General features: G+C 35.4%; 2 protein-coding genes and 2 pseudogenes across 2 annotated transcripts in view; all 4 read left to right on the plus strand.

The window, feature by feature from the left end:
* LOC116138218 (F-box/WD-40 repeat-containing protein At3g52030-like) overlaps positions 1 to 26,159 on the plus strand; it is an 81,928-nt gene that overhangs the window by 53,053 nt on the left and 2,716 nt on the right. Inside the window, exon 4 of the mRNA XM_031423937.1 lies at positions 25,903 to 26,001. Coding sequence (XP_031279797.1) covers positions 25,903 to 26,001 — 99 coding nt within the window. The remainder of the gene's footprint in view (positions 1 to 25,902; positions 26,002 to 26,159) is intronic.
* Positions 1 to 26,159, plus strand: part of LOC116138219 (N-terminal acetyltransferase A complex catalytic subunit NAA10) — a 73,154-nt gene that overhangs the window by 539 nt on the left and 46,456 nt on the right. The window lies entirely within an intron of this gene.
* Positions 87 to 4,958, plus strand: LOC116138220 (annotated as a pseudogene).
* Positions 10,730 to 14,888, plus strand: LOC116138243 (annotated as a pseudogene).

Here is a 26,159-nt window from a genome sequence, read left to right on the forward strand (position 1 = left end):
TTTTTGTTTTTGGTGGTGGTGGTGTTCAATCTGAATACTTGGGCAGCTTAAGATGATTTTTCTTCAATTGCTTTTCTTGCTTGTAAATGAAAACTTTGGTTAACGTTTCAGTGCCTGTAAGGATGGTGCTGGGAAAACAATTTCCGAAAACTAAGGTGAAATTAAGAACTCTGAGTTGCATCTCAATATTTTTTAATATCAGAAAGTGTGTGATATGGTATTCAAAAATTGTTTTTAGAGTTTAAAAGGAATTAAAAATATATATATATTTTTTGGATTATACCCAAAAAATGTTTTTGAAAACATTTTAACTAGACACTATTTTGTATAATTGCTTGTATCGCTGGTTTTGGGCTATGAGGAATTCTATTTAAATTTCATATCAAGAACCTGCTTAGCTTCTCATAGTTAATTGCCTTATTTCAAAATGCTAATTAAATGTTAAAATGATTTTGAAAGTTAATTTAATCTCCTTGAGGCAAAGCCTTAGTTTCTGTAGTCATTTAGCTCAGGGGATAAACTTAAATAACTAAAAATTAGCAAACAACGTAGGTGACATCAATTATTATATTACTTATTTTTAAAGTGATGTGGTGCAGGTTTTTCAATACAATGGTGACAATGGATTTAATGTTAAATTATTTGGGAAATCTGGCTGTGAGAAGAATGAAACTGGTCCTCATGTGGGCATTGATATAGAGGAGGAGGAAGAAGTGGAGGAACACGAAATTACTGATGTAGGTACTGATTTTGATGATGGTCATGGTAGTGACAGTGAATATAATGTTGAAGAAGAAGAGGAGGAGGAGGAGGAGGAGGAAGAAGAAAAAGCACCAGAAGGAACAGCTACATTGAAGCAGAGAGGCAAAAGGATTTGTGAAAATACTATTATATTTTTCAAGTTCCCTTCCTGGCTAGCTTTCTTGGTTGTGAAACTTCTCCATTAAAACATTATTCGTTTACGATTCCTTATAAACAGCTAGTTTTTGGATCCAACTTCAATTATTCTATTATTTTTTCCTTCTATTTATACTGAAGATAAGCAAGAGAAAGGATCAAATTAACACAATGGAGAAGAGACTTTTCAGTAGTTTCTTCTCGTTGTGTTGTTTCTGGTAGGTGAGAGTCATTGCAAGAAACAGGCAAGCAACTTGGCCATTCTACAACGTTAAGTTAAGGAGAATTCTGGATTGATACGAGTCTCTTTGAGGGAATTCCACCATGTGAAGAGAGCTTCCAAAGTTCATCCTCAAGAGGGTCTTAAAGAGAAAGATAGAATTGACGATTGCCTGGACAACCTCAGGTTAAGTTTTCTCAGTATGGTGGTTATGTTACTGTTGATAAATCTGCTGGTCGTCTCTTTATTATCTTTTGCTGAAGCTCAGAAGTCTAAGGAGTCATTTCCTCTTCTTCTTTGGCTCAATGGAGGTAAGAAACAGACTGTCCATTTTTGTTTCTTCTTAATTTCTTGAAGTATTATTTGACATTACATCATCAATGTGAATGATAATATTATTTGCTAAGTTGTGAAAGTCGTAGTCTTCTCTCTCTCTTCTCAAATTCCCATCTAACCTGCCAACAAAATTGCATGATTACTCCTTGTTCTATTAGGTAGGAAATATTAATCATTTTTTTAGATGTTGATATTAATCTAGCCTAGTTTCAATTTTTTTATTTTATTATGATGTTGGCTGTCTTATCTTTTCTCTTGTTGTATATAATTATATAAATTCAGGCCCACGTTTCTGATTTCTTCTCCACAAGTGGTGCATATTGCCTGAGTTTCAAATCCCTGGCTTCACTCCCATGGAGGATTGCGGAGTGCATGCAGTCACCACCGCTATTTAAAAAACTATCAGACAGAGAAAGAGAATTACATTGAAGGCAACACAATAAATAAGAATTCAGATCAACTTACCCATATGTTTATTTAACTTCATTGGGAAAGGGAACTCTTGCATGCTGTCACACTTAATATAATATGGGTTTTGTGAAACACATAACTAAAATAAAATAGTAATCTGAACATGTTGCTTCTGGTGACTACTCTTCTTTAATTATTTGACACTAATGCAGCTTAATTTTAGGTGTATTTTCAGGTCCTGGTTGCTCATCTCTTGCCTATGGAGCAATGCAGAACTTGGACCATTTAGGTCCACAGTGATGGAAAACACTGTACAAAATTTATACTCATGGAACAATGTATATATGCTTTTTCTTCTTTTATACTGATAATTAATGTATATTCCAAGTGCATTACTTTATTAACTTTTTTATTATTTATTTTTTGGGTGAGCTGCAAATGTTTTGTTTCTTGAGTCACCAGCTGGGGTAGTTTTCGTACTCTAATACAACTTCAGATACAATGAAAGTGGAGATAGGAAAACAGCTGAAGATAGTTTAGTGTTCTTGGAATTGGCTGGAGAGATTTCCTGAATATAAGACAGAGATTTTTATATAGCTGGTGAGAGCTATGCCGGCATTATGTACCTCAACTTGCACATACTATTCTCTCCCATAACAAGAAGCAAACAAGACCTTCATCAACCTCAAGGAATTATGGTATCGATCTTCTCTTCTTCTCTTCTTCCATTTCTCTCTCACACACATCACACCGACAGTCAATCAATTCAATAAATTGGAAACTGGAGTACTCTATGCACAATAAGGTTGTTTGCTAGATACCCTTTTCTTCTTTGTTTGCTTCTTTCAAAGAGTTGAATGATTGATGCTTAGAATTTGGATGATTGCCCCCCCCATGTGAGCTAGCTTTTCATTTTTCTTTTGGGCTGCATTTACTCTTTTATTCAAATTCTCATTTATTTTCTATTTGTAAATAGTAATTTGATATAATTGACGCTCATATTGCGTTAATACTTAAAAACTAGCAATATTAACTATGTTTTGCTTCATTTCTGCTGGTGTGATTCTCTATGTATATTAAAGCCATACATATTAAAGACAAAGCCTGCTTACTAGATATGGTATATCTTGAAGTGAAATACCATTAATTCGATTTAAACATTTTACACTTTTTTCTCATGATTAACATGTATAGATGCAAAGCAAATCTATGATCTTTATACTCAAAGTTAATTTGGGTTGTATAAAGTAAACCAGGCTGCTATGGGGTCCTCTTTGGTCCAGCTAGCAAGTCCCCACATTCACACCCTTAGTTCCCTGTTCGGGAACATTTGTTGAATCCATTTTGATTCCAATGATGACGGACTTAATTTTCTTTCTCAATAACAAATTATCAAATATATGCAGATTGGGAATGCTGTGACAATGATGAAACTGATGTTAGAGGAATGTTGAGTACTTCAAAAATCATGCTCTAATTTCGTATGAAGTTGCAGAACAAATCCAAAAATCCTGTGTTTTTCATCCAATGCCTCAAATCAATCCGATGACTGCGATGCAGCCACTCAAGTTGTTAACCAGAACATTTACTATCTGGACATATACAACATCTATGCCCCCTTATGCGTTCATTCCAATCTTACTGCCCACCCCAAGAGGGCCTCAGTAAGTTAACATCAGCTAAAAGTTTCCAATCAAACAATTCTGAAACTCAAGAAATTGATTGATTAATTGGGTGTGTGCAGATCATGAATTTCGATCCATGCAGCGATTACTATGTGTTATGCTTTCTAAATAGGCCCGATGTTCAGAAGCTATGCATGCAAACGTCACAAAACTTGCCATGACTGGGAGCCATGCAGTGACATCCTTCAAAATTGGAATGATAGCCCTTCAACAGTTACCCTCTTCTACAAGAGTTGATGTCAAACGGGCTTCGAGTCTGGATATTCAGGTAAATTAAAACCATTAATTTCAGTTAAATTTCTCTATCGGATTCCAGAGGATATAATCATTTGTTTGTCAGTGGATGGGATAATGATAATAAAGGCTAAGGCTAACTTTGCTATGAAAACAATTGGCCCCAAGCTTTTCATGATTTCATCTCTCTACACTTCTTTGTGGAAAACGTGCATGTATAGGTCCCTCATTGGCTGTTCATCATTAAAGTGTAATGGATCAAAGTCAATTTCATAACATAAAATTGATATTGCCATATGGGTTGAGGACTTTACTGCAGCTACCATATGACAGAAAATAGAATTATTCATTACTCAACCCTCTTTTTATATGTACATTCATTCTATCTTATTTTGACGAATCTTTCCTCTGATGAAATTTTCAGTGGTGACACAGATGGAAGAGTGCCAGTTACTTCAACCCAGATGTCTATTAACACGATGAACCTTCCTATCAAAACTCCATGGCATGCTTGTTTCATGGTGGCGAGGTAAATTTTACCTCCATTTCCTTAATCCTTTCTAAATTTCTGTGGCAAAACCCACCCCACATGGACTGGGTTGGGTTAGTTGGGCTTTATGGGTCCAATTGGGTTGAGTTTTGAAGGTTGATTGAGTTACCCAGTATGTAACACTCTAATGCATAGACATTAAAAACCTACTATAAACATATGAGATATGACATTGAATATGGGATGACAATAATTATACTTTTGAGAGTTCATTTCTAGTTTTTGGAAATGTATATTATTTTAAAAAGGGATAAAGGTTGGGTTTTTATACCTACTACCCACCCAAACTGTTTGGTATAGCCCGCATCCCCCAATTAGAGGGCGGATTGGTTCAACTGACTGGTTCGGTTCAAACCTACAGGTACCCAATCTTGCGGATTTGGCTTGACATTCTTATTTAAGAAATGGTTTTTTTTTTTTGTTATATTTCTTATCTTACTTCAATGTTGTGTTGTGTTGACAGTTGGTGGATATAACACAAGTGTACAAGGGAGACTTGACATTTGCCACAGTGAGAGGAGCTGGGCATCAGGTGCCAAGCTACCAGCCCAAGAGAGCACTTTCACTCGTCTCCCACTTCCTTAATGGCTCACCCCTTCCCAATACTTCAAGATACACTAATTAATTCAGCTCATTATGATTATATATAGCTTCATATGTTTGAGCATTTCCATGTTTTACCAGGACAGGAAAAGAAGAAAAGCCTGGTTTAAATAGGGGATTAGGATTTAGCATAGTTGGTAAATCTCTTATTGGAATTGGCATTTTATCTCTAATTTGTTTTTGTCAATAATTTCAAAGTAATAACAAGATATTAAGGGCATATATAATCTCAACCTTATCTAATAACACAGTGTCCAAAAGATTCATGCCAGTCAAACTTTTAGCAAATTGACAAACACTTGGCAACTTGGAGATCACTTCATCATCCACCAAACCCCTGAAGAAATCATTCACGTGAAAACTAGACAACCTGGGGTTGGTCCAATTCCTGATTTCCAGGGACCTTAATGGGGGTTGTAATGTATAAAAAAGTCTATGGGGGTTGGCTTGTGCGGGGGTTGAGATTGGTTTAGATATATAAACATATCAAGTAGAGCTAGGACTATTGTGTTAAAAATCACCCACAATGTTGCCCAGGATCTTCTTGGTTCCGTTTTTAGCATCCTGGAGGGTTTTTACTACTTGATGATGATCATTCCCTTGTTCATCAATCAAGCCTTCCATTAAAAGCCATCATGAAACTGGCCTCCTCATCCTCACAAGCCGTCTTATGCAGTTTCTGGCAGGTGTTGAACTTTTTTTCGAGACTCAAGAGATTTTCTGGGGTACAGAACCAATCTTTTTGTTCCACCCATACTGTGATATTAATTCTGAAATTGTGCAATTAATGGCTTCAATTTTTTAGAGTGATAGGAAAATAGTCTCGGATTGAGCAGGAAAGAAAGAAACAACCATTGAAGTCCAAAGACTCAAGAGAAGCCAGTTCCATCAGGTAAGCTGGAGATCAAGGCCTAGACATTTACTGATCGTCAGTTGTTTAAGAGCAGTGCCGAATGGCAGCAATTATGCCAAAAAGAGTTGCCATCGATTTCCAAGCATTCAAGACTCTCACATGCTGGGACATGCACATCAAGATCCAGTGGACAAATTATGTGGGGCAATATGCAACGTTCATATTCTCCTCTTCCATGATCGTGGGGAATATCAGAGTTTTTCGTCCTGCTGCATGAAAAGAAAAAATTCAGCGCTACAAATATACTACCTGCGTATTAAAGAATGCGACACTGATTTTTCTTTCCCAATTTGCTGATTTAGCATGTGCCACAGTTAGGTGAGGTATGTTGTAGACTTGTCACAGTATATTGAATAGATTCTATTCAACCTCAGTGACACAGGGGAGGAATATGAATTCGAACAATAGGAATAAGATGAACACAAACAGTGGGCATTACCAATATCCTTGTAAAAGTCTGCAGTGAAATATGCTTTCCACCTACACCAAAAGAATAATTGTTCAGAATGGCTGTAGATAAGTATGAACATAACCATCTACCAAAATTTCATATAAGAGAATAAAACCTGGCAAACATGTATCATTCACCTCAGAAAACTACATCAATTGGAAACAATTTTTTAAAATCCACAAATTTTGCGTGAAAGAATAAAAAACCTTGGCGTGTCCAATTTTGATTTCCAGATCTCATGATGATTTTATCTCAATTAAAAATATAATTATGGTCTGATCAGCTTGTGCTCTTATATAAACATCAACAATTAGGTAGAATTTACTGTGATATACCAACACTGAAAAGTTGTCAAGAATAATTTTTGGTTCGATGGTAAGCCCCTGGTGGGCTTTACTACTTGATTGTGCTCATTCCCTTGTTCATCATTGAAGCCTTTCATTAAAAATTTAAAACCAGAAGTTTAGCTTCTCTCTTATCATTTATATCTCTTCCTCCTTCTCTCACAGATGTACATATCATGTCGTCTTACGCAGTTTCTGGCAGGAATATAACTTTTCTGAGACTTCAGAATTTTCCTGGGAACAGAACAAACTGCATGTTGTTTGAATACTGGTATAAATATGAGTGGTCGTTTATCATTCGTTTAGTGAACGGTGAATCTGCGTGATATGGTTCCCCAGGAATTAATTAGTATTCAGAATTTAGATTCGAGGACCATGAAGAAGACAGATGAAAAAGTTCCGACCGGCACAGTCCTTATCAAGCTAGCAGGGTGAACCAGCAGCTGGCCCAAGTCCCTATCAAGTTAGTAGCCATGGACCAGCAGCTGGTCAACTTACCTAACAATGAGTTGCCAACTACCAGCCAAGAGAGCTCTTTCACTCGTCTCCCACTTCCTTAAGGGCTCAGCTCTTCCCAACAATGCAAGTACACTCAATTAATTACTTTCTTTATGACAGATTATATATAGCTTCATATTCTTTCAGAATTTCCATGTTTTACCAGGAAAGAAAAGAAAAGCCTGGTTAAAATAGAGATTAGGATTTAGCATAGTTGATAATTACTTATTGGAATTGGTGATTTTATCTCTTATTTTGATTAATGTCAATAATTTCACCTTATCATAATAAACACAGGTATCCCAAAAGCTTCAAGGCAGTCCAACTTTTAGCATAATGACAAAAACTTGGACTAATTTGGAGATTACATTTGATTATTCAAACAACGTGTAAAAATATTTTTCCAACACAAAGAAATACATTTATAACGTGAAAGACTAGACAACCTAGGGTGTGTCCAGTTCTTGATTATTCAAACAAACGTGTAAAAGATACATGGGGGGTTGAATTGTGCGGGCTTGAGATTGATTTGTCATGGATTATATAAACATATCAAGCAGTGGCTAGGATTTTGTGTTAAACATCACCCACAATTTTGCCCAGGGTGTTTTTTGCTTCCATTTTTAGCATCCTTGAGGGCTTTTCTACTTGATTATGATCCTTCCCTGGTTCATTAATCAAGCCTTTCATTAAGCCCCATCATCAAACTGGCCTCCTTCATCTCTCACAAGCGGTCTTATGCAGTTTCTGGCACGTATATGAAACTTCTTGTTATCCTCAAAAGTCAAGCCTATGTCAGCACAATTAATGTCTCTTTGTACCAGCTGCAAGCCCATATCTCCAAAGATATTCTCACCAACTTTTTCTCATTTCAAAGAGATGAATGGACGAGAGCCTTCCATGTGTCAAGGCAGTTTGCTAAGCTCTCATTACATTGAGTGCAAATGTGAATAAATAGATTTTTCTCTTCCTGAAGAAGAGAGGCTGGTGGCTGGGCTGAGATTTGCTTCAATTCTTTCTCTTTGTAAAAACACTGTATTTCTTCATCTTTGTATGCCTTATGGGGTTTAGGGTTGTGTTGGATAGTAATGGGCCAATAAAGCATTATGGGCTGATCTTCAAGAAAAAGGCTAATAGTATCATAAAATGGGCTAGGCCCAAATCATTTTTCAAACCCAATTTTGAGAGATAGAGATGGGTTTGGGCTGTGCACCAATTCGACCATATGATGGGGAAGATTAGAAGCTATTGAAGCATGTTATTCTAATTTCATTTCATCTTCAAACTTCTTAAAATGACTATTGCCTCCCATTGCTTTCACATTTATTACTACCTACTACTACTTAGTAATGGATGCCTAATTTTGAAGAAACGGTTAACCAAAAACAAGAACAATAATTCCCTTTTTTACCCTTTTATCGAAAGACCTATACTTTTTAGATCGACAATATTACTCATCATTGATAAAATGTTTCCTCTTCTATGAATGTAAAAGACTAAATGATTAATATAATTTCCACATCAAACGATATAACAATTGCAAAATAATATTAAAACATCTAGTACTTAGTGATAGGTACCTAATATTGAAGAAACATTAGACCAAAAAGACGATCAATAATTTCCTTTTTTTTCCTTCTTCTTTTAAGAATTTTACTTCTTTGCTAACCGAAAATATTGAGTCGATATGTTGATGTAAACAATTAAGACTATCATTAAATCTCATTTTCTGAAAAGTTTATACTATTAATAATATTAGCTCCGAATGCAAAAAACTAAATGATTCATAGAATCGTCACATCAAACAACACAATCACCGCGAATAATATTAAACCGCTTTCTTTTTTGGGTTTTGTTTTATCTTGTTGAACTATTTGGATTTAGTACATTAGACTACCAAAATAATAGTTTGCTTGAAGGTATAGCATTCAACCCATGCCACAATTTTGTTAATTTAATTTTTATTAATATTATTGGTACCATAAAATGGACTGGACTAGACTAAACCCATAACACCGTTACCAAAAAACAAGCAAATAAAAAGACAAGGCTGCTTTTGTTTCTCCTCATTCATTCTGTTAAAACTTTGAAAAGAACGGAAAAAAACGGATCTTGAGAAGCTTCCAAATTAATATATATTTCCAAATCAAAGAAACAAAAGGATTCCTCCACCCACCACTCCTTCTTCAATTATTTTTAATCTAATCCTTTCGAATTTTGGCCCACTTTCCTACTAGTTTTTATTTATTTATTTTTATTTTTCACTTTCAAAATTGCCCCATTTCAATGATTGCATCACAAGAACAAGGAATTGCTGTTGCCTTTTGTCATATTGAGTGTCCATAATCAATCATAATATGATTAAAAATAATAAATAAATAAAAGATGTCAGAAATTATATTTGTTCACATTGCCAATTTGATAAGTTGTTATGATATATATGTGATTGAACTCTCTTCTCCCTCAAGTTAGCTTTTAGGGGTGAGTTATACCTAGGCCAGCTTATCATGGTGTCAGCCTTAGTTGTACACGACATCACCCATGTGTTAGAAATTGTATTTATCCCATATACGTCGTGGACCGTAGGAGTATGACAGAGGGTGTTAGAGGTTGTATTTATCTCAAATACCACATTGCCTATTTATTAGAAGTTATATTTATCCCACATCGTACATCATTAATTTGATAGATTGTTATGGTATATATATGTGGTTAAACTTCTTCTTCTCTAATTTTTCGTTTGAGTTATACTCAAACCAGTTTATCAAAAGAGATTAAATAATTGCATTTTAAATAAAAAAATGTTTGTTGAGATTAAATCAAAACTAAAAATATTACGAAATCTTAAGAGACATATTTAAATTTTAAACACTTTGTTTAGATTACTTAAAGATAATCACAAGAGTTTAATTCAATGAAAATTTTATTTTCAAAAATCTATTTATGCATTATCCTTCAAAATCTTTTGTATAAATCATACTACTATTATGTTGTATTTTTTTCATCCAAATCTTTACATTTAAATACAACTCTCTTGGTTAATTAAATACTATAAAACAGATAAAGAAAATATGTTTTTTTTTTTAATTTAAAATCTAATTTTCAGATACATTCTGTTATCCAAATAATTAACTTTCAATTCAATTTATACATTTTCTCATCTTAATATTAAATTGCATGATGGATAATAAATTACAGAACTTGTCTAGAGATAATTAAATTATAATTGTTGACTAAGAGCTCGAATAATTAACAATATACAGTATATAGATTAAAAAATCACCGAATTAGAAGAAGAATATGTAAATCACCTATTTTAGACAATATCTAAGCTTAATTAGTAATAGATTATTTATAATTAATCCATTAATTAATCTTCCATAATTTGGGTATGTCTAATATGTCGAGCTCCCTATGTTAATAAAAAATTATGAACACTGCATGTGTGATGGTTGACCAAACCACTGTATCAAAATTCTTCTCACATGGATGAACATGATTGGTGAATAAAAGAAAAGTGTTTGGATCCGATTATTATATAATTTATTTATTTATTATTTATATTATATTTTTCAAGTTTCCCTTCCTGGCTAGCTTTCTTGGTTGTTGAAACTTCTCCATTTAAAACAATCATTCGTTTACGATTCCTTATAAACAGCTAGTTTTTGGATCCAACTTCAATTATTCTATTCTTTTTTTCTTCTATTTATACTGAAGATAAAGCAAGAGAAAGGATCAAATTAACACAATGGAGAAGAGACTTTTCAGTAGTTTACTTCTCGTTGTGTTGTTTCTGGTAGGTGAGAGTCATTGCAAGAAACAGGCAGAGCAACTTGGCCATTTCTACAACGTTAAGTTGAAGGAGAATTCTGGGATTGATACGAGTCTCTTTGCGGGAATTCACCATGTGAAGAGAGCTTCCAAAGTTCATCCTCAAGAGGGTCTTAAAGAGAAAGATAGAATTGACAGATTGCCTGGACAACCTCAGGTTAAGTTTTCTCAGTATGGTGGTTATGTTACTGTTGATAAATCTGCTGGTCGTGCTCTTTATTATTACTTTGCTGAAGCTCAGAAGTCTAAGGAGTCATTTCCTCTTCTTCTTTGGCTCAATGGAGGTAAGAAACAGACTGTCCATTTTTGTTTCTTTCTTAATTTCTTGAAGTATTATTTGACATTATCATCATCAATGTGAATGATAATATTATTTGCTAAAAGTTGTGAAAGTCAGTAGTCTTCTTCTCTCTCTTCTCAAATTCCCATCTAACCTGGCAACAAAATTGCATGATTACTCCTTGTTCTATTAGGTAGGAAATATTAATCATTTTTTTAGATGATGTTGATATTAATATTCTAGCCTAGTTTTAATTATTTTATTTTATTATGATGTTGGCTGTCTTATCTTTTCTCTTTTTGTATATAATTATATATAAATTCAAGGCCCACGTTTCTGATTTCTTCTCCACAAGTGGTGCATATGTGCCTGAGTTTCAAATCCCTGGCTTCACTCCCATGGAGGATTTGCTGGAGTGCATGCAGTCACCACCGCTATTTAAAAAACTATCAGACAGAGAAAGAGAATTACATTGAAGGCAACACAATAAATAAAGAATTCAGATCAACTTACCCATATGTTTATTTAACTTTCATTGGGAAAGGGAACTCTTGCATGCTGTCACACTTAATATATAATATGGGTTTTGTGAAACACATAACATAAAATAAAATAGTAATCTGGAACATGTTGCTTCTGGTGACTACTCTTCTTTAATTATTTGACACTGATGTAGCTTAATTTTTATGTGTATTTTCAGGTCCTGGTTGCTCTTCTCTTGCCTATGGAGCAATGCAAGAACTTGGACCATTTAGAGTCCACAGTGATGGCAAAACACTGTACAAAAATTTATACTCATGGAACAATGGTATATATGCTTTTTCTTCTTTTTATACTGATAATTAATGTATATTCCAAGTGCATTTACTTTATTAACTTTTTATTTATTTATTTTTTGGGTGAAGCTGCAAATGTTTTGTTTCTTGAGTCACCAGCTGGGGTAGGGTTTTCGTACTCTAATACAACTTCAGATTACAATGAAAGTGGAGATAGGAAAACAGCTGAAGATAGTTATGTGTTCTTGGTGAATTGGCTGGAGAGATTTCCTGAATATAAAGACAGAGATTTTTATATAGCTGGTGGACGAGCTATGCCGGGCATTATGTACCTCAACTTGCACATACTATTCTCTCCCATAACAAGAAGGCAAACAAGACCTTCATCAACCTCAAAGGAATTAGGTATCGATCTCTCTTCTCTTCTTCTTCCATTTCTCTCTCACACACATCACACCGACAGTCAATCAATTCAATAAAATTGGAAACTTGGAGTACTCTATGGCACATAAGGTTATGTTTGCTAGATACCCTTTTCTTTTCGTTTGCTTCTTTCAAAGAGTTGAATGATTGATGCTTAGAATTTGGATGATTGCCCCCCCCATGTGAGCTAGCTTTTCATTTTTCTTTTGGGCTGCATTTACTCTTTATTCAAATTCTCATTTATTTCTATTTGTAAATAGTAATTTGATATAATTGACGCTCATATTGCGTTAATACTTAAAAACTAGCAATATTAACTATGTTTTGCTTCATTTCTGCTGGTGTGATTCTCTATGGATTTAAAGCCATACATATTAAAGACAAAGGCTGCTTACTAGATATGGTATATTTGAAGTGAAATACCATTAATTCGATTTAAACATTTTACACTTTTTCTCATGATTAACATGTATAGTGCAAAGCATAATCTATTTGATCTTTATACATCAAAGTTAATTTGGGTTGTATAAAGTAAACAGGCTGCTATGGGGGTCCCTTGGTCCAGCTAGCAAGTCCCCACATTCACACACTTAGCCTGTTCGGGAAACAGTTTTGTTGAATCCATTTTGATTCCAATGATGACGGAAACTTAATTTTCTTCTCAATAACAATTAATCAAATATATGCAGATTGGGAATGCTGTGATCAATGATGAAACTGATGTTAGAGGAATGTATGAGTACTTCAAAAATCATGCTCTAATTTCGTGAAGTTGCAGAACAAATCCAAAATCCTGTGATTTTTCATCCATGCCTCAAATCAATCCGATGACTGCGATGCAGCCACTCAAGTTGTTAACCAGAACATTTACTATCTGGACCTATACAACATCTATGCCCCTTAGCGTTCATTCCAATCTTACTGCCACCCCAAGAGGGCCTCAGTAAGTTAACATCAGCTAAAAGTTTCAATCAAACAATTCTGAAACTCAAGAAATTGATTGATTAATTGGGTTGTGGGCAGATCATGAATTTCGATCCATGCAGCGATTACTATGTGTATGCTTATCTAAATAGGCCCGTGTTCAAGAAGCTATGCATGCAAACGTCACAAAACGGCCATGACTGGGAGCCATGCAGTGACATCCTTCAAAATTGGAATGATAGCCCTTCAACAGTTACTCCTCTTCTACAAGAGTTGATGTCAAACGGGCTTCGAGTCTGGATATTCAGGTAAATTAAAACCATTAATTTCAGTTAAATTTCTCTCGGATTCCAGAGGATATAATCATTGTTTGTCAGTGGATGGGATAATGTAATAAAGGCTAAGGCTAACTTGCTATGAAAACAATTGGCCCCAAGCTTTTCATAGATTTCATCTCTCTACACTTCTATTTGTGGAAAACGTGCATGATAGGTCCCTCATTTGGTGTTATCATTAAAAGGTAATGGGTCAAAGTCAATTTCATAACATAAAATTGATTATTGCCATATGGGTTGAGGACTTTACTGCAGCTACCCATGACAGAAATAGAATTATTCATTACTCAACCTCTTTTTATATGTACATTCATTCTATCTTAATTTTGACGAATCTTTCTCTGATGGAAATTTTGCACGTGGTGACACAGATGGAAGAGTGCCAGGTACTTCAACCCAGATGTCTATTAACACGATGAACTCCTATCAAAACTCCATGGCATGCTTGGTTTCTGGGCGAGGTAAATTTTACCTCCATCCTTAATCCTTTCTAAATTTCTGTGGCAAAACCCAACCCACAATGGACTGGGTTGGGTTGAGTGGGCTTTATGGGTCAATTGGGTTGAGTTGAAGGTTGATTGAGGGTTACCCAGTATGTAACACATCTAATGCATAGACATTAAAAACCTACTATAACATATGAGATATGACATTGAATATGGAGATGACAATAATATTACTTTGGAGTTCATTTCTAGTTTTTGGAAATGTATATTATTTAAAAAGGGATAAAAGGTTGGGTTTTTATACACTACTACCCAACCCAAACTGTTTGGTATAGCCGCATCCGCCCAATAGAGGGCGGATTGGGTTCAACTGACTGGTTCGGTTCAAAACTACAGGTACCCAATCTTGCGGATTTGGCTTGACATTCTTATTTAAGAAATGGTTTTTTTTTTTGTTAATAATTTCTTATCTTACTTCAATGTTGTGTTGGTTGACAGGTTGGTGGATATACACAAGTGTACAAGGGAGACTGACATTTGCCACAGTGAGAGGAGCTGGGCAGGTGCCAAGCTACCAGCCCAAGAGAGCACTTTCACTCGTCTCCACTTCCTTAATGGCTCACCCCTTCCCAATACTTCAAGATACACTAATTAATTCAGCTTCATTATGATTATATATAGCTTCATATGTTTGAGCATTTCCATTGTTTTACCAGGACAGGAAAAGAAAGAAAAGCTGGTTTAAATAGGGGATTAGGATTTAGCATAGTTGGTAAATCTCTTATTGGAATTGGCATTTTATCTCTAATTGTGTTCTTGTCAATAATTTCAAAGTAATAACAAGATATTAATGGCATATATATATCTCAACTTATCATAATAACACAGTGTCCAAAAGATTCATGCCAGTCAAACTTTTAGCAAATATGACAAACACTTGGCAAATTGGAGATCACATTTCATCATCCACCAAACCCCTGAAGAAATCATTCACGTGAAAGACTAGACAACCTGGGGTTGGTCCAATTCCTGATTCCAGGGACCTTAATGGGGGTTGTAATGTATAAAAAAGTCTATGGGGGTTGGCTTGTGCGGGGTTGAGATTGGTTTAGTATATATAAACATACAAGTAGAGCTAGGACTATTGTGTTAAAAAATCACCCACAATGTTGCCCAGGATCTCTTTGGTTCCGTTTTTTTTGCACCTGGAGGGTTTTTACTATTGATGATGATCATTCCCTTGTTCATCAATCAAGCCTTCCATTAAAAGCCATCATGAAACTGGCCTCCTGCATCTCTCACAAGCCGTCTTATGCAGTTTCTGGCAGGTGTTGAACTTTTTTTCTGAGACTCAAGAGAATTTTCTTGGGTACAGAACCAATTTTGTTCCACCCATACTGTGAGTATTAATCTGAAATTGTGCAATTAATGGTTCAATTTTTAAGAGTGATAGGAAAATAGTCTCGGATTGAGCAGGAGAAAGAAGAAACAACCATTGAAGTCCAAGACTCAAGAGAAGCCAGTTCCATCAGGTGAAGCTGGAGATCAAGGCCTAGACATTTAGATCGTCAGTTGTTAAGAGCAGTGCCGAATGGCATGCATATATGCCAAAAAAGAGTTGCCATCGATTTCCAAGCATTCAAGACTCTCACATGCTGGGACATGCACATCAAGATCCAGTGGACAATTATGTGGGGCAATATGCAAAGTTCATATTCTTCTCTTCCATGATCGTGGGGAATATCAGAGTTTTTCGTCCTGCTGCATGAAAAAAGAAAAAAATCAGCGCTACAAATTACTACCGCGTATTAAAGAATGCGACACTGATTTTCTTTCCAATTTGCTGATTTAGCATGTGCCAAGTTAGGTGAGGTATGTGTGTAGACTTGTCCACAGTTATTGAATAGATTCTATTCAACCTCAGTGACACAGGGGAGGAATATGAATTCGAACAATAGGAAAAGATGAACACAAACAGTGGGCATTACCAATATCCTTGTAAAAGTCTGCAGTGAAATATGCTTTCCACCTACACCAAAAGAATAATTGTTCAGAATGGCTGTAGATAAGTATGATGACATAACCAATCTAACAAAATTCATATAAGAAGAATAAACAACCTTGGCAAACATGTATCATTCACCTCAGAAAACTACATCAATTGGAAACAATTTTTTAAAATCCAACAATATTTTGCGTGAAAGAATAAAAAACCTTGGCGTGTCCAATTTTGATTTCCAGATCCATGAATGATTTATCTCAATTAAAAATATAATTATGGGGTCTGATCAGCTTGTGCTCTTATAAAACATCAACAATTAGTGTAGAATTTACTGTGATATACCAACACTGAAATGTTGTCAAGAATAAATTTTGGTTCGATGGTAAGCATCCTGGTGGGCTTTTACTACTGATTGTGCTCATTCCCTTGTTCATCATTGAAGCCTTCATTAAAAATTAAAACCAGAAGTTTAGCTTCTCTCTTATCATTATATCTCTTCCTCCTTCTCTCACAAGATGTAAAATCATGTCGTCTTACGCAGTTTCTGGCAGGAATATAACTTTTCTGAGACTTCAGAATTTCCTGGGAACAGAACAAACTGCAGTTGTTTGAATACTGGTATAAATACTTGAGTGGTCGTTTATCATTCGTTTAGTGAACGGTGAATCTGCGTGATATGGTTCCCCAGGAATTAATTAGTATTCAGAATTTAGATTCAGAGGACCATGAAGAAGACAAGATGAAAAAGTTCCGACCGGCACAAGTCCTTATCAAGCTAGCAGGCGTGGAACCAGCATGGCCCAAGTCCTATCAAGTAGTAGCCATGGACCAGCAGGGTCAACTTAACTAACAATGAGTTGCCAAGCTACCAGCCCAAGAGAGCTCTTTCACTCGTCTCCCATTCCTTAATGGCTCAGCTCTTCCCAACAATGCAAGATACACTCAATTAATTTAATTTCTTTATGACAGATTATATATAGCTTCATATTCTTTCAGAATTTCCATTGTTTTCCAGGAAAGAAAAGAAAAGCTGGTTAAAATAGAGATTAGGATTTAGCATAGTGATAAATTACTTATTGGAATTGGTGATTTATCTCTTATTTTGATTAATGTCAATAATTTCAACCTTATCATAATAAACACAGGTATCCCAAAGCTTCAAGGCAGTCCAACTTTTAGCATAATGACAAAAACTTGGACTAATTGGAGATTACATTTGATTATTCAAACAAACGTGTAAAAATATTTTTCCAACACAAAGAAATACAATTTATAACGTGAAAGACTAGACAACCTAGGGGTGGTCCAGTTCTTGATTATTCAAACAAACGTGTAAAGATACATGGGGGGTGAATTGTGCGGGGCTTGAGATTGATTTGTCATGGATATATATAAACATATCAAGCAGTGGCTAGGATTATTGTGTTAAACATCACCCACAATGTTGCCCAGGGTGTTTTTTGCTTCCTTTTTAGCATCTTGAGGGCTTTTACTACTGATTATGATTCCCTTGTTCATTAATCAAGCCTTTCATTAAGCCATCATCAAACTGGCCTCCTTCATCTCACAAGCGGTCTTATGCAGTTTCTGGCAAGTATATGAAACTTCTTGTTATGCCTCAAAAGTCAAGCCTATGTCAGCACAATTAATGTCTCTTTGTACCAGCTGCCAAGCCCATATCTCCAAAGATATTCCACCAACTTATCTCATTTCAAAGAGAGAATGGACGAGAGCCTTCCATGTGTCAAGGCAGTTTGCTAAAGCTCTCATTACATTGAGTGCAAATGTGAAATAAATAGATTTTTCTCTTCCTGAAGAAGAGAGGCTGGTGGCTGGGCTGAGATTTAGCTTCAATTCTTTCTCTTTGTAAAAACACTGTATTTTCATCTTGTATGCCTTACGGGCAAATTCATAGAAATAGTGAGAGATCAAATAAAATAACAGTGGATGTAGGAGGCTTGTTGCATGAACCACTATAAAAACCCTCTTGCCAATCTTTATTTATTTTTTCTCAAAATATATAATCTCAGGTCCATATTCAAATCTCATGGATCCATCACGTGTGTCTCCTGAGTCAGCTCAGCGTTTCCCACGTGCGAGTCGTTGGCGTCCAAAATCAAGCGTAACACTTTTTTTTCTGAAAACTTGAGAATTTCATCAATACCGTAATCACTAATTCTGTATTTGTACAATTAATGACCTTCAATTTTAAGTGTTATAGGAAAATAGTCTCGGATTGAGCAAGAGAGAAAAAACAACCATTGAATTCTAAAGATTCAGGAGAAGTGAGTTTCATCAGGTTAAGCGGAGATCAAAACCTGGACATTTCTTGTGTTAAGTTATAATCCCACCTACCTAAAAGTTCAAGCTTGTATGTGAGGGTTTAACATCTATTAGACCAATATATTGATAGTCAGTTGTTTAGAGCAGTATCAAATGGCTTTTATCCAATTTCCAGCAAGCATGCAAAAAGAATTTTTGTTGGTTTCCAAGCATTCAAGCTCGCCTGCTGCATATTCAACATACATATTCTTTTTTCCTAATGGTTATCTTCACCCAATGCATCTCTTTCAATTCACTCTAAACACATGGATATAATAATGAATATTAGAAAAATGTTAAGAATAAAAAAATGTTAGAAATAGTACTTCAAAACATGTATAGAACAATTGATGTGAATCACGAAACACATAAGTCGATACAAGATTTCGGTGTAAAAAGTCGATATCGCATTAAAAACTTTTTTAAAATTAAAAAAAAAAAAATGGAATAAAGGATATTATAGAATTTATGAGGCGCCGTAAAAAATGCAGGTGCCAATGCCAAAAAGCTCCACTCAGTTATATATAATATACCGATATCTCCAAGTTTTTCCACTTAGCAGCCCAGCTCAAGAGCCCATAACAAGGGCCAAGCCTACAAAATCACATCCTGACACCATTGACTCTTCTCTGTCACCACAAAACCAAATCGGACAAACACACCTAAACCCCAAAAGACGATCACAATCTCAATCAAGAGAAACAATGGTGTGTATACGTAAGGCGACAGTAGATGACTTACTTGCAATGCAAGCTTGCAACTTGTTCTGTCTGCCGGAGAACTACAGATGAAGTATTACTTTTACACATCCTTTAGTGGCCGCAGCTCTCTTCGTGGCCGAAGACTACACAGACAGTATTGTTGGTTACGTGTTGGCCAAGATGGAAGAAGAAAGCAATGAGTGCCATGGCCATATTACGTCACTCGCCGTGCTTGTACGCGTCGCAAGCTGGGATTAGCTACCGAACTCATGAGCGCCGCCAGAATGCCATGGAACAGGTTAACTTTTTTTTTTAGATTATGTTCTTTTGTCGTAAAATTAATGATGTTTTAGTTTTGATGCTGGATTTGAGTTTATTATCATTTAGCTATCTTATTTTAATTATAGAAAAATTAGTGCTTTTTTTTTTTTTGTTTTTTTTGTTTTTGGTGGTGGTGGTGTTCAATCTGAATACTTGGGCAGCTTAAGATGATTTTCTTCAATTGCTTTTCTTGCTTGTAAATGAAAACTTTGGTTAACGTTTCAGTGCCTGTAAGGATGGTGCTGGGGAAACAATTTCCGAAAACTAAGGTGAAATAAGAACTCTGAGTTGCATCTCAATATTTTTAAAAATCAGAAAGTGTGTGATATGGTATTCAAAAATTGTTTTTAGAGTTTAAAAGGAATTAAAAAATATATATATTTTTTGGATTATACCCAAAAAATGTTTTGAAAACATTTTAACTAGACACTATTTTGTATAATTGCTTGTATCGCTGGTTTTGGGCTATGAGGAATTCTATTTAAATTTCATATCAAGAACCTGCTTAGCTTCTCATAGTTAATTGCCTATTTCAAAATGCTAATTAAAGTTTAAAATGATTTTGAAAGTAATTTAATCCTTGAGGCAAAGCCTTAGTTTCTGTAGATTTAGCTCAGGGGATAAACTAATAAACTAAAAATTAGCAAACAACGTAGGTGACATCAATATTATATACTTATTTTTAAAGTGATGTGGTGCAGGTTTTCAATACAATGGTGACAATGGATTTAATGTTAAATTATTGGGAAATCTGGCTGTGAGAGAATGAAACTGGTCCTCATGTGGGCATTGATATAGAGGAGGAGAAGAAGTGGAGGAACACGAAATTAACTGATGTAGGTACTGATTTTGAGATGGTCATGGTAGTGACAGTAATATAATGTTGAGAAGAGAGGAGGAGGGAGGAGGAGGAAGAAGAAAAAACACCAGAAGGAACAGCTACATTGAAGCAGAGAGGCAAAAGGATTTGTGAAAATAATGGTAAGCATCAAGTATTTTTTTTTTTTTTTTTTTTTTTTTTCATTTCAAAATAATTCTAGTGGCATGTGTGAATGGCCCTAAATATTTAATAGGATTTGTGCGAGATAAATGAAACTCATTGTTAATTTGATTCAGGAGAAGGATCCAAGAAAAGTGCCGGTGTCGAGGCAAGAACATCTTAAGAACTTGACAATGTCTTGACCAGAGAGGAAGTGAGAAAATATGTTCATCCTCGAAATCCCTACTTTGTGTCAAAGCTAAAACAAACTAGAAATTCTAGTTTGTTTTAGATTTCTAGTTTGTTTTAGCTTTGACACAAAGTAGGAATTTCGAGGATGAACATATTTTCTCACTTCCTCTCTGGTCAAGACATTGTCAAGTTCTTGAGACGTTCTTGCCTTGACACCGGCACTTTTCTTGGATCCTTCTCCTGAATCAAATTAACAATGGGTTTTATATATCTCTCACAAATCATATTACATATATCTAGGGCATTCACACATGCACATTGAATTATTTTGAAATTAAAAAAAAAAAATTACTTGATGTTTACCATCATTTTCACAAATTGTTTTTGCCTCTCTGCTTTACTTGTAGGTGAAAGCTTAACATATATTAGATCAATATACTGATCATCAGTAGTTTATTAGCAGTATCAAATGGCTTGTATTCCAATTTCCAACAAGCATGCCAAAAACAATTTCCTTTGATTTCCAAGCATTCAAGCTCACCTGCTGCATGGTCAACTTGCATATTCTTTCTTCCTCATGGTTATCTACCTATCTTCACCCAATGCATCTCTTTCAATTGACTCTAAACACATAGATATAATAATGAATATTAGAAAAATGTTAAGAATAAAAACATGTATAGAACATCTGTTGCTGGATTATGTTGTGTTTGAGTTCAAAGTAATGTGCAAAATTTTAAGCTTTAAAAAGAAATAAACCTTAAAAATATGCACAATCAACCTTTGATAACAAAGTAAAAATTCAAGAAATAAACATATATTATAACATCATCAAAGCTGAATAAAAACAAGAAACAGACTAATTAATCTTAGTGTATGACTATATCAAAGTTGTCCTCATCCTCATACACAAAGTTTTTAGTCCATGGGCATCCCCATACAATGAATTTTTTTTTTAAGGTGCTTGGGTCCATGCAGCCGCCACTTGCAGACATTAATGAGTCTTTCATCAACCACATATATCGTTTCCAAATTTGGGGGCAAACGTCCTCCTGGAAAGGACACAAGACGAGGACAAACGAAAAGACTTAAAGTGTGAAGCGATCTAAACTCATATAAATAATGGGGAAGAGACTTCAAACTGTAACATGAAAAAATTAAAAGCGATTTCAGGCTGGTACTGGGCGACCCTTCTTCTAGGAAACACACAAGACTGAAGCAATTACTTAATGACAGTAGCTCAAGATTCTTGAGGTTGAACAAGCCCTCAGGCAAGAGCTTAAGATGTGGACAATCCCAAATCTCTAACTCTCTAAAATCTAGGGTACTAAATAAGGCCAAATTCAGTAAATGTGAATCATCTTCAAAACCAAAAATGACATAATGATCTTTTTCTATCTTCAAGATTCACTGAATAATGTTAAATTGACAAAATTTTCTATCTTTAGGTGTCTGATAGTGGCAGGTAACTTGTCCATTGGAAAGGAAAAGAGTGAAGAACAACCTTCTATCAACAAGGATTCAATGGACAAACTCTTTTGTTCCATCAATACCTTGAGTACTAATTCTGAATTTGGGCAATTCAAGATCGTCAATTTTTTAAGAGAGAGAGGAAAATAGTCTTGGTTTGAGCAAGAGAGAAAGAAACAACTATTGAACTCCAAAGACTCAAGAGAGGTGAGTTCCATCAGGTGAAGATGGAGAACAAGGCCGGGACATTTACTGATCTTAAGTTGTTTAAGAGCAGTGCCAAATGGCTTGTATTCCAGCAAGTATGCCAAAGAGGAATTGCTATTGATTTCCAAGAATTGAAGACTCTCACATGGTGGGAGATGTATATCAAAATCCAGTGGCCAGATACCATGGGTCAATAAGCAACGCACACATTTTCCCTTTTCCAAGATCGTGGAGTATTCCAGAGTTTTCCACTCTGCATGACAAAAAAGAAAAAAAAAAATCAGAGCTGGAAATATATTACTCCTATATTAAAGAATGCAGAACTAAGTTTGATTCCTAGCTATTAGGCGAGGTGTCTTGTAGACTTGTCTACAGTCTTATTCAACCTCAATGAAGAATGAATTATGTAAACACATGGGAGAAATATGAATTTGAAGAAAAAAAATAAGATGGGCACAAAACATTGGACAATACCAGAATTCTTGTGAAGTCTTTAGTGAAATTTGCCTTCAATTGGTGCACATTTGCTCTTGGCTTCAGTCGTTGAAGGCATCTAATCCATTTCCATGAACACCCAAAGAGTTATGATTCAGTATGGCTATACAGAAGTACAAAGATATAACCAATCTACCAAAGAATAATAGAAAAGAAAGCCAAAGAATGACTATTACCTAAGTCTAAATCCACAAGCCAGTGACCACCACTGTATGGACTTCTTGGGAATCATTCTATTACCCCGGCCCCTTAGTTTGGTGTAAAGTGAGGTGAGACTATGCTAACTTTTTTCTTCTTCTTCTTCTTCTTCTTCTTCTTTTAAAATAAGAATATGTGATTAAGAGCCTCAAAATAAACATATAAAAATAATCGCTTAACCTAAAACCTCTCAATTTCAGGAATCGTAAAGTTTCTCATTCTCACTTTCTCAGTTTCATCCGCAACAAGAAGTAATAAAAAGATTATAAGAAAAGCTACGACAACCCCAAATGCACCCTAGCTAATAAATAATCTTTTATGTAAAGTCTAAAATACCCTTAACAAAAAGGAATTCTAAAAATCAAAGAATTGATATAGTCTCAAAATTAAAATGAAACCGGAAAACACTTCATCTACACCTACATATATCCAACGGCCACCAACAATCTTCATTACCAATTCTTGTCAGTGTGCTGTTTAATTTGTTGGTGGTGTTGGCTAATTTTACGGTGGTGGTGATGATTGCTATCATGGTGATCAAATTTCTATTGTTTTTCAGGAGCTACTGTAACAAGGGTGGACGGGAGAATTTTTTTTAACAAATTTGGGTGCTGATGGTGGTGGTGGGCAATGGCGGCTAATGTTTTGGTGATGCCATTAGGAAGATGGTGTAACGAGATGCACTAGTGGTAGGACGAGTGTTGAGATATATAGTTAAGATGCACAATCTCAGGTTCGAATCCTTTAAGCTCCCAAGATTTAAATGAGAGGCCGTGGTGGTGGGTTGTTGCGTTAGTTTTCACCGAGGATTAGTTGATGTACACGTAAGTTAGTCTGGACACCTTGATTAAAAAAAAGAAGTGTGACGGTTACGGTGCTACGTTTGTTTCTAGGTTAAGTTGAAGGTGAAGAACCTCGGGCTTGGGGGTAATGGGCCGGAGACCATCTGGTATCTCCATATGGACCAAATTTTGGCCCAAAGGCCTCAACCCAATAATTCTTTAATATACAATCATCCAACAGGACCAACACCGCGGTTTCAATCTCAGAAGGCATTGGTTCTGTACTTCTGTAAACTATTTTTTCCTAATTACTAAACTGAAATCGGAGTCTCTGTTGTGTCTTCTCCCGCTGGCGCCACTGGCACTTTGTAGACTGTACTAGTGTCTTGGCTGCCGACAGCGAGGCGCCCATGGAATTGACAACTTGCGGTTGTCGGTCACCGTCGAAGAAGAGAAGCGCGAAACCTCCTACGACTATCGAGTCCCTCGATCGCGACATCCTTTGTACAGTCTTCTCATCTCTCGGACTCTTCGACCTTGTTCGATGCTCTCTCGTTTGCAAGTCTTGGTGAAATATCTTCATAACTGGATAATAAACTATTTATTAAAATTAATCACGTTGACTATAGCAAAAGTATAATTGACTTTGATATTATTTTCTTTTGATGAAGGAATGCGATAATTAGTAGATGTAAGTTACTGCAAGCGCTGTATTACAAGCTGCAGAATGATTCACGTGGCTTTTCCAATACTTCGAGTTCTTCAATGAGGATGTATCTAGCGGAGCTTGCTATGAACCATAATAGGTTGTCTTTGGTCAAAGGGCGCATTGACATCAATCAATGGAATGGCCATTCATCCCCGTAATAACCTATCACACTTGTTTTATTTTGATTTGCATGGAATTTTAATTCGATTGTACTTTTAGACTTTGAAAACATTTTAAACAGCTAAAATGTCACTCAAAGTTGCAGTTAGTTACAAGTCAATTTGCTGAAAGTCTAGAACTAATACCGAATTGGTGCTTACTTATAAGTGGCCTTTATATTTTTTTTTTAAATGGTTCAAATTTCAATTTTTTATGGAACCAGTTATTATGTCATGCGGATTTGGTTATGACAAGAGGATGAACCGCTTAGCCACCGAACTTGTGTGGATTGGTTTTAGAAGTGGTTTAATAAGGAATCATAATTGAAAAATACAATGAAAGTTTAAAGATGGGTGGGATTGAAAAGAAGGGGGTAGGTTGAGGAGAAGATGAGTAAAGCGTTGAGAGGAGTGTTGGATGAGTTTGCATTATTCTTAGGCCTCCCCTATGGTCTTAGTCATTGCAAAACTCTGTTGCCATGATAGAAAACACAATGAACTATTGCTTTTAACAGATATTGAATCTTATGTCTTATTTTTTGGGTATGCATAGGCATATGGATTGTGTGTATTGTGTTTTGAAAGTGCTTTCTTTTAGGGTTGATCAGTGCCGTATGAAGAGAGGCTTGATTCTTACTGGTGTAGGCGATCAGGTATGATCCCATAAAAACTAACTGCTCAGCTTTCTGTTAATACTTTACTAATGTGTTTTTTACGCAAACACTTAATAGAATTCTTAGTATCTCTGACTTTTTTTTTGGGGTATGTTATAGATGATAAGTCTTATTGATCTTTTCTGTCTGTTCTATCTGTGGGTAATATAATAATCACAAAAAAAGGATTCATGATGTCCTAGAAGGCCTTAATTTGTTTGATAATCTAGAAGGTCTTAATGGGAATGTGAATCCAATAAAATATCTGATGGTTTCCAAAATCAATAAAGTTAATGTGAGACTATAGGTGTATTGGGCGTCTATCAGGCCGTGTCTATGATCAATCATTTTTGGTGTGTATGTCACTCATTTTTAGATGTATCCTTTCAACGTAAATGTTAACTTTGTTTTGTAACAGAATCTGCGTTTGATATGTTGGGTTCCAGGTCAATAAAAGTGATGTACTATGTAGTTTACTTTCATGTGCTTCCCTTGTTAGATGAATTTTGTTCTACAGTTTTATTCTTCTAACAATCTTTGATGGCAATGATCTTAGGTTATGCGTCTCTGGTCATTAGAAAGCTACAAATGTGTGGAAGAGTATTCCATCCCAGGTAGAGTCTCGCTGGTCGACTTTGATTTTGACGAGAGCAAGGTAACTCAGAAAAAAATTCATACCCTTTTTATTGGAAAATGTTTAATGTATGTAAGACTTGACTTGACTCTACTGCTTTCTTTTCCCTTTTTTCAACTCTTTAACATGAAAGGGAAGGCTACCATTATATAAATAGTCAAATTTAATAATTTTAGAAA

This window comes from Pistacia vera, unplaced genomic scaffold (assembly GCF_008641045.1).
Source record: "Pistacia vera cultivar Batoury unplaced genomic scaffold, PisVer_v2 Contig34, whole genome shotgun sequence".
In the NCBI taxonomy this organism is placed as follows: Eukaryota; Viridiplantae; Streptophyta; class Magnoliopsida; order Sapindales; family Anacardiaceae; genus Pistacia; species Pistacia vera.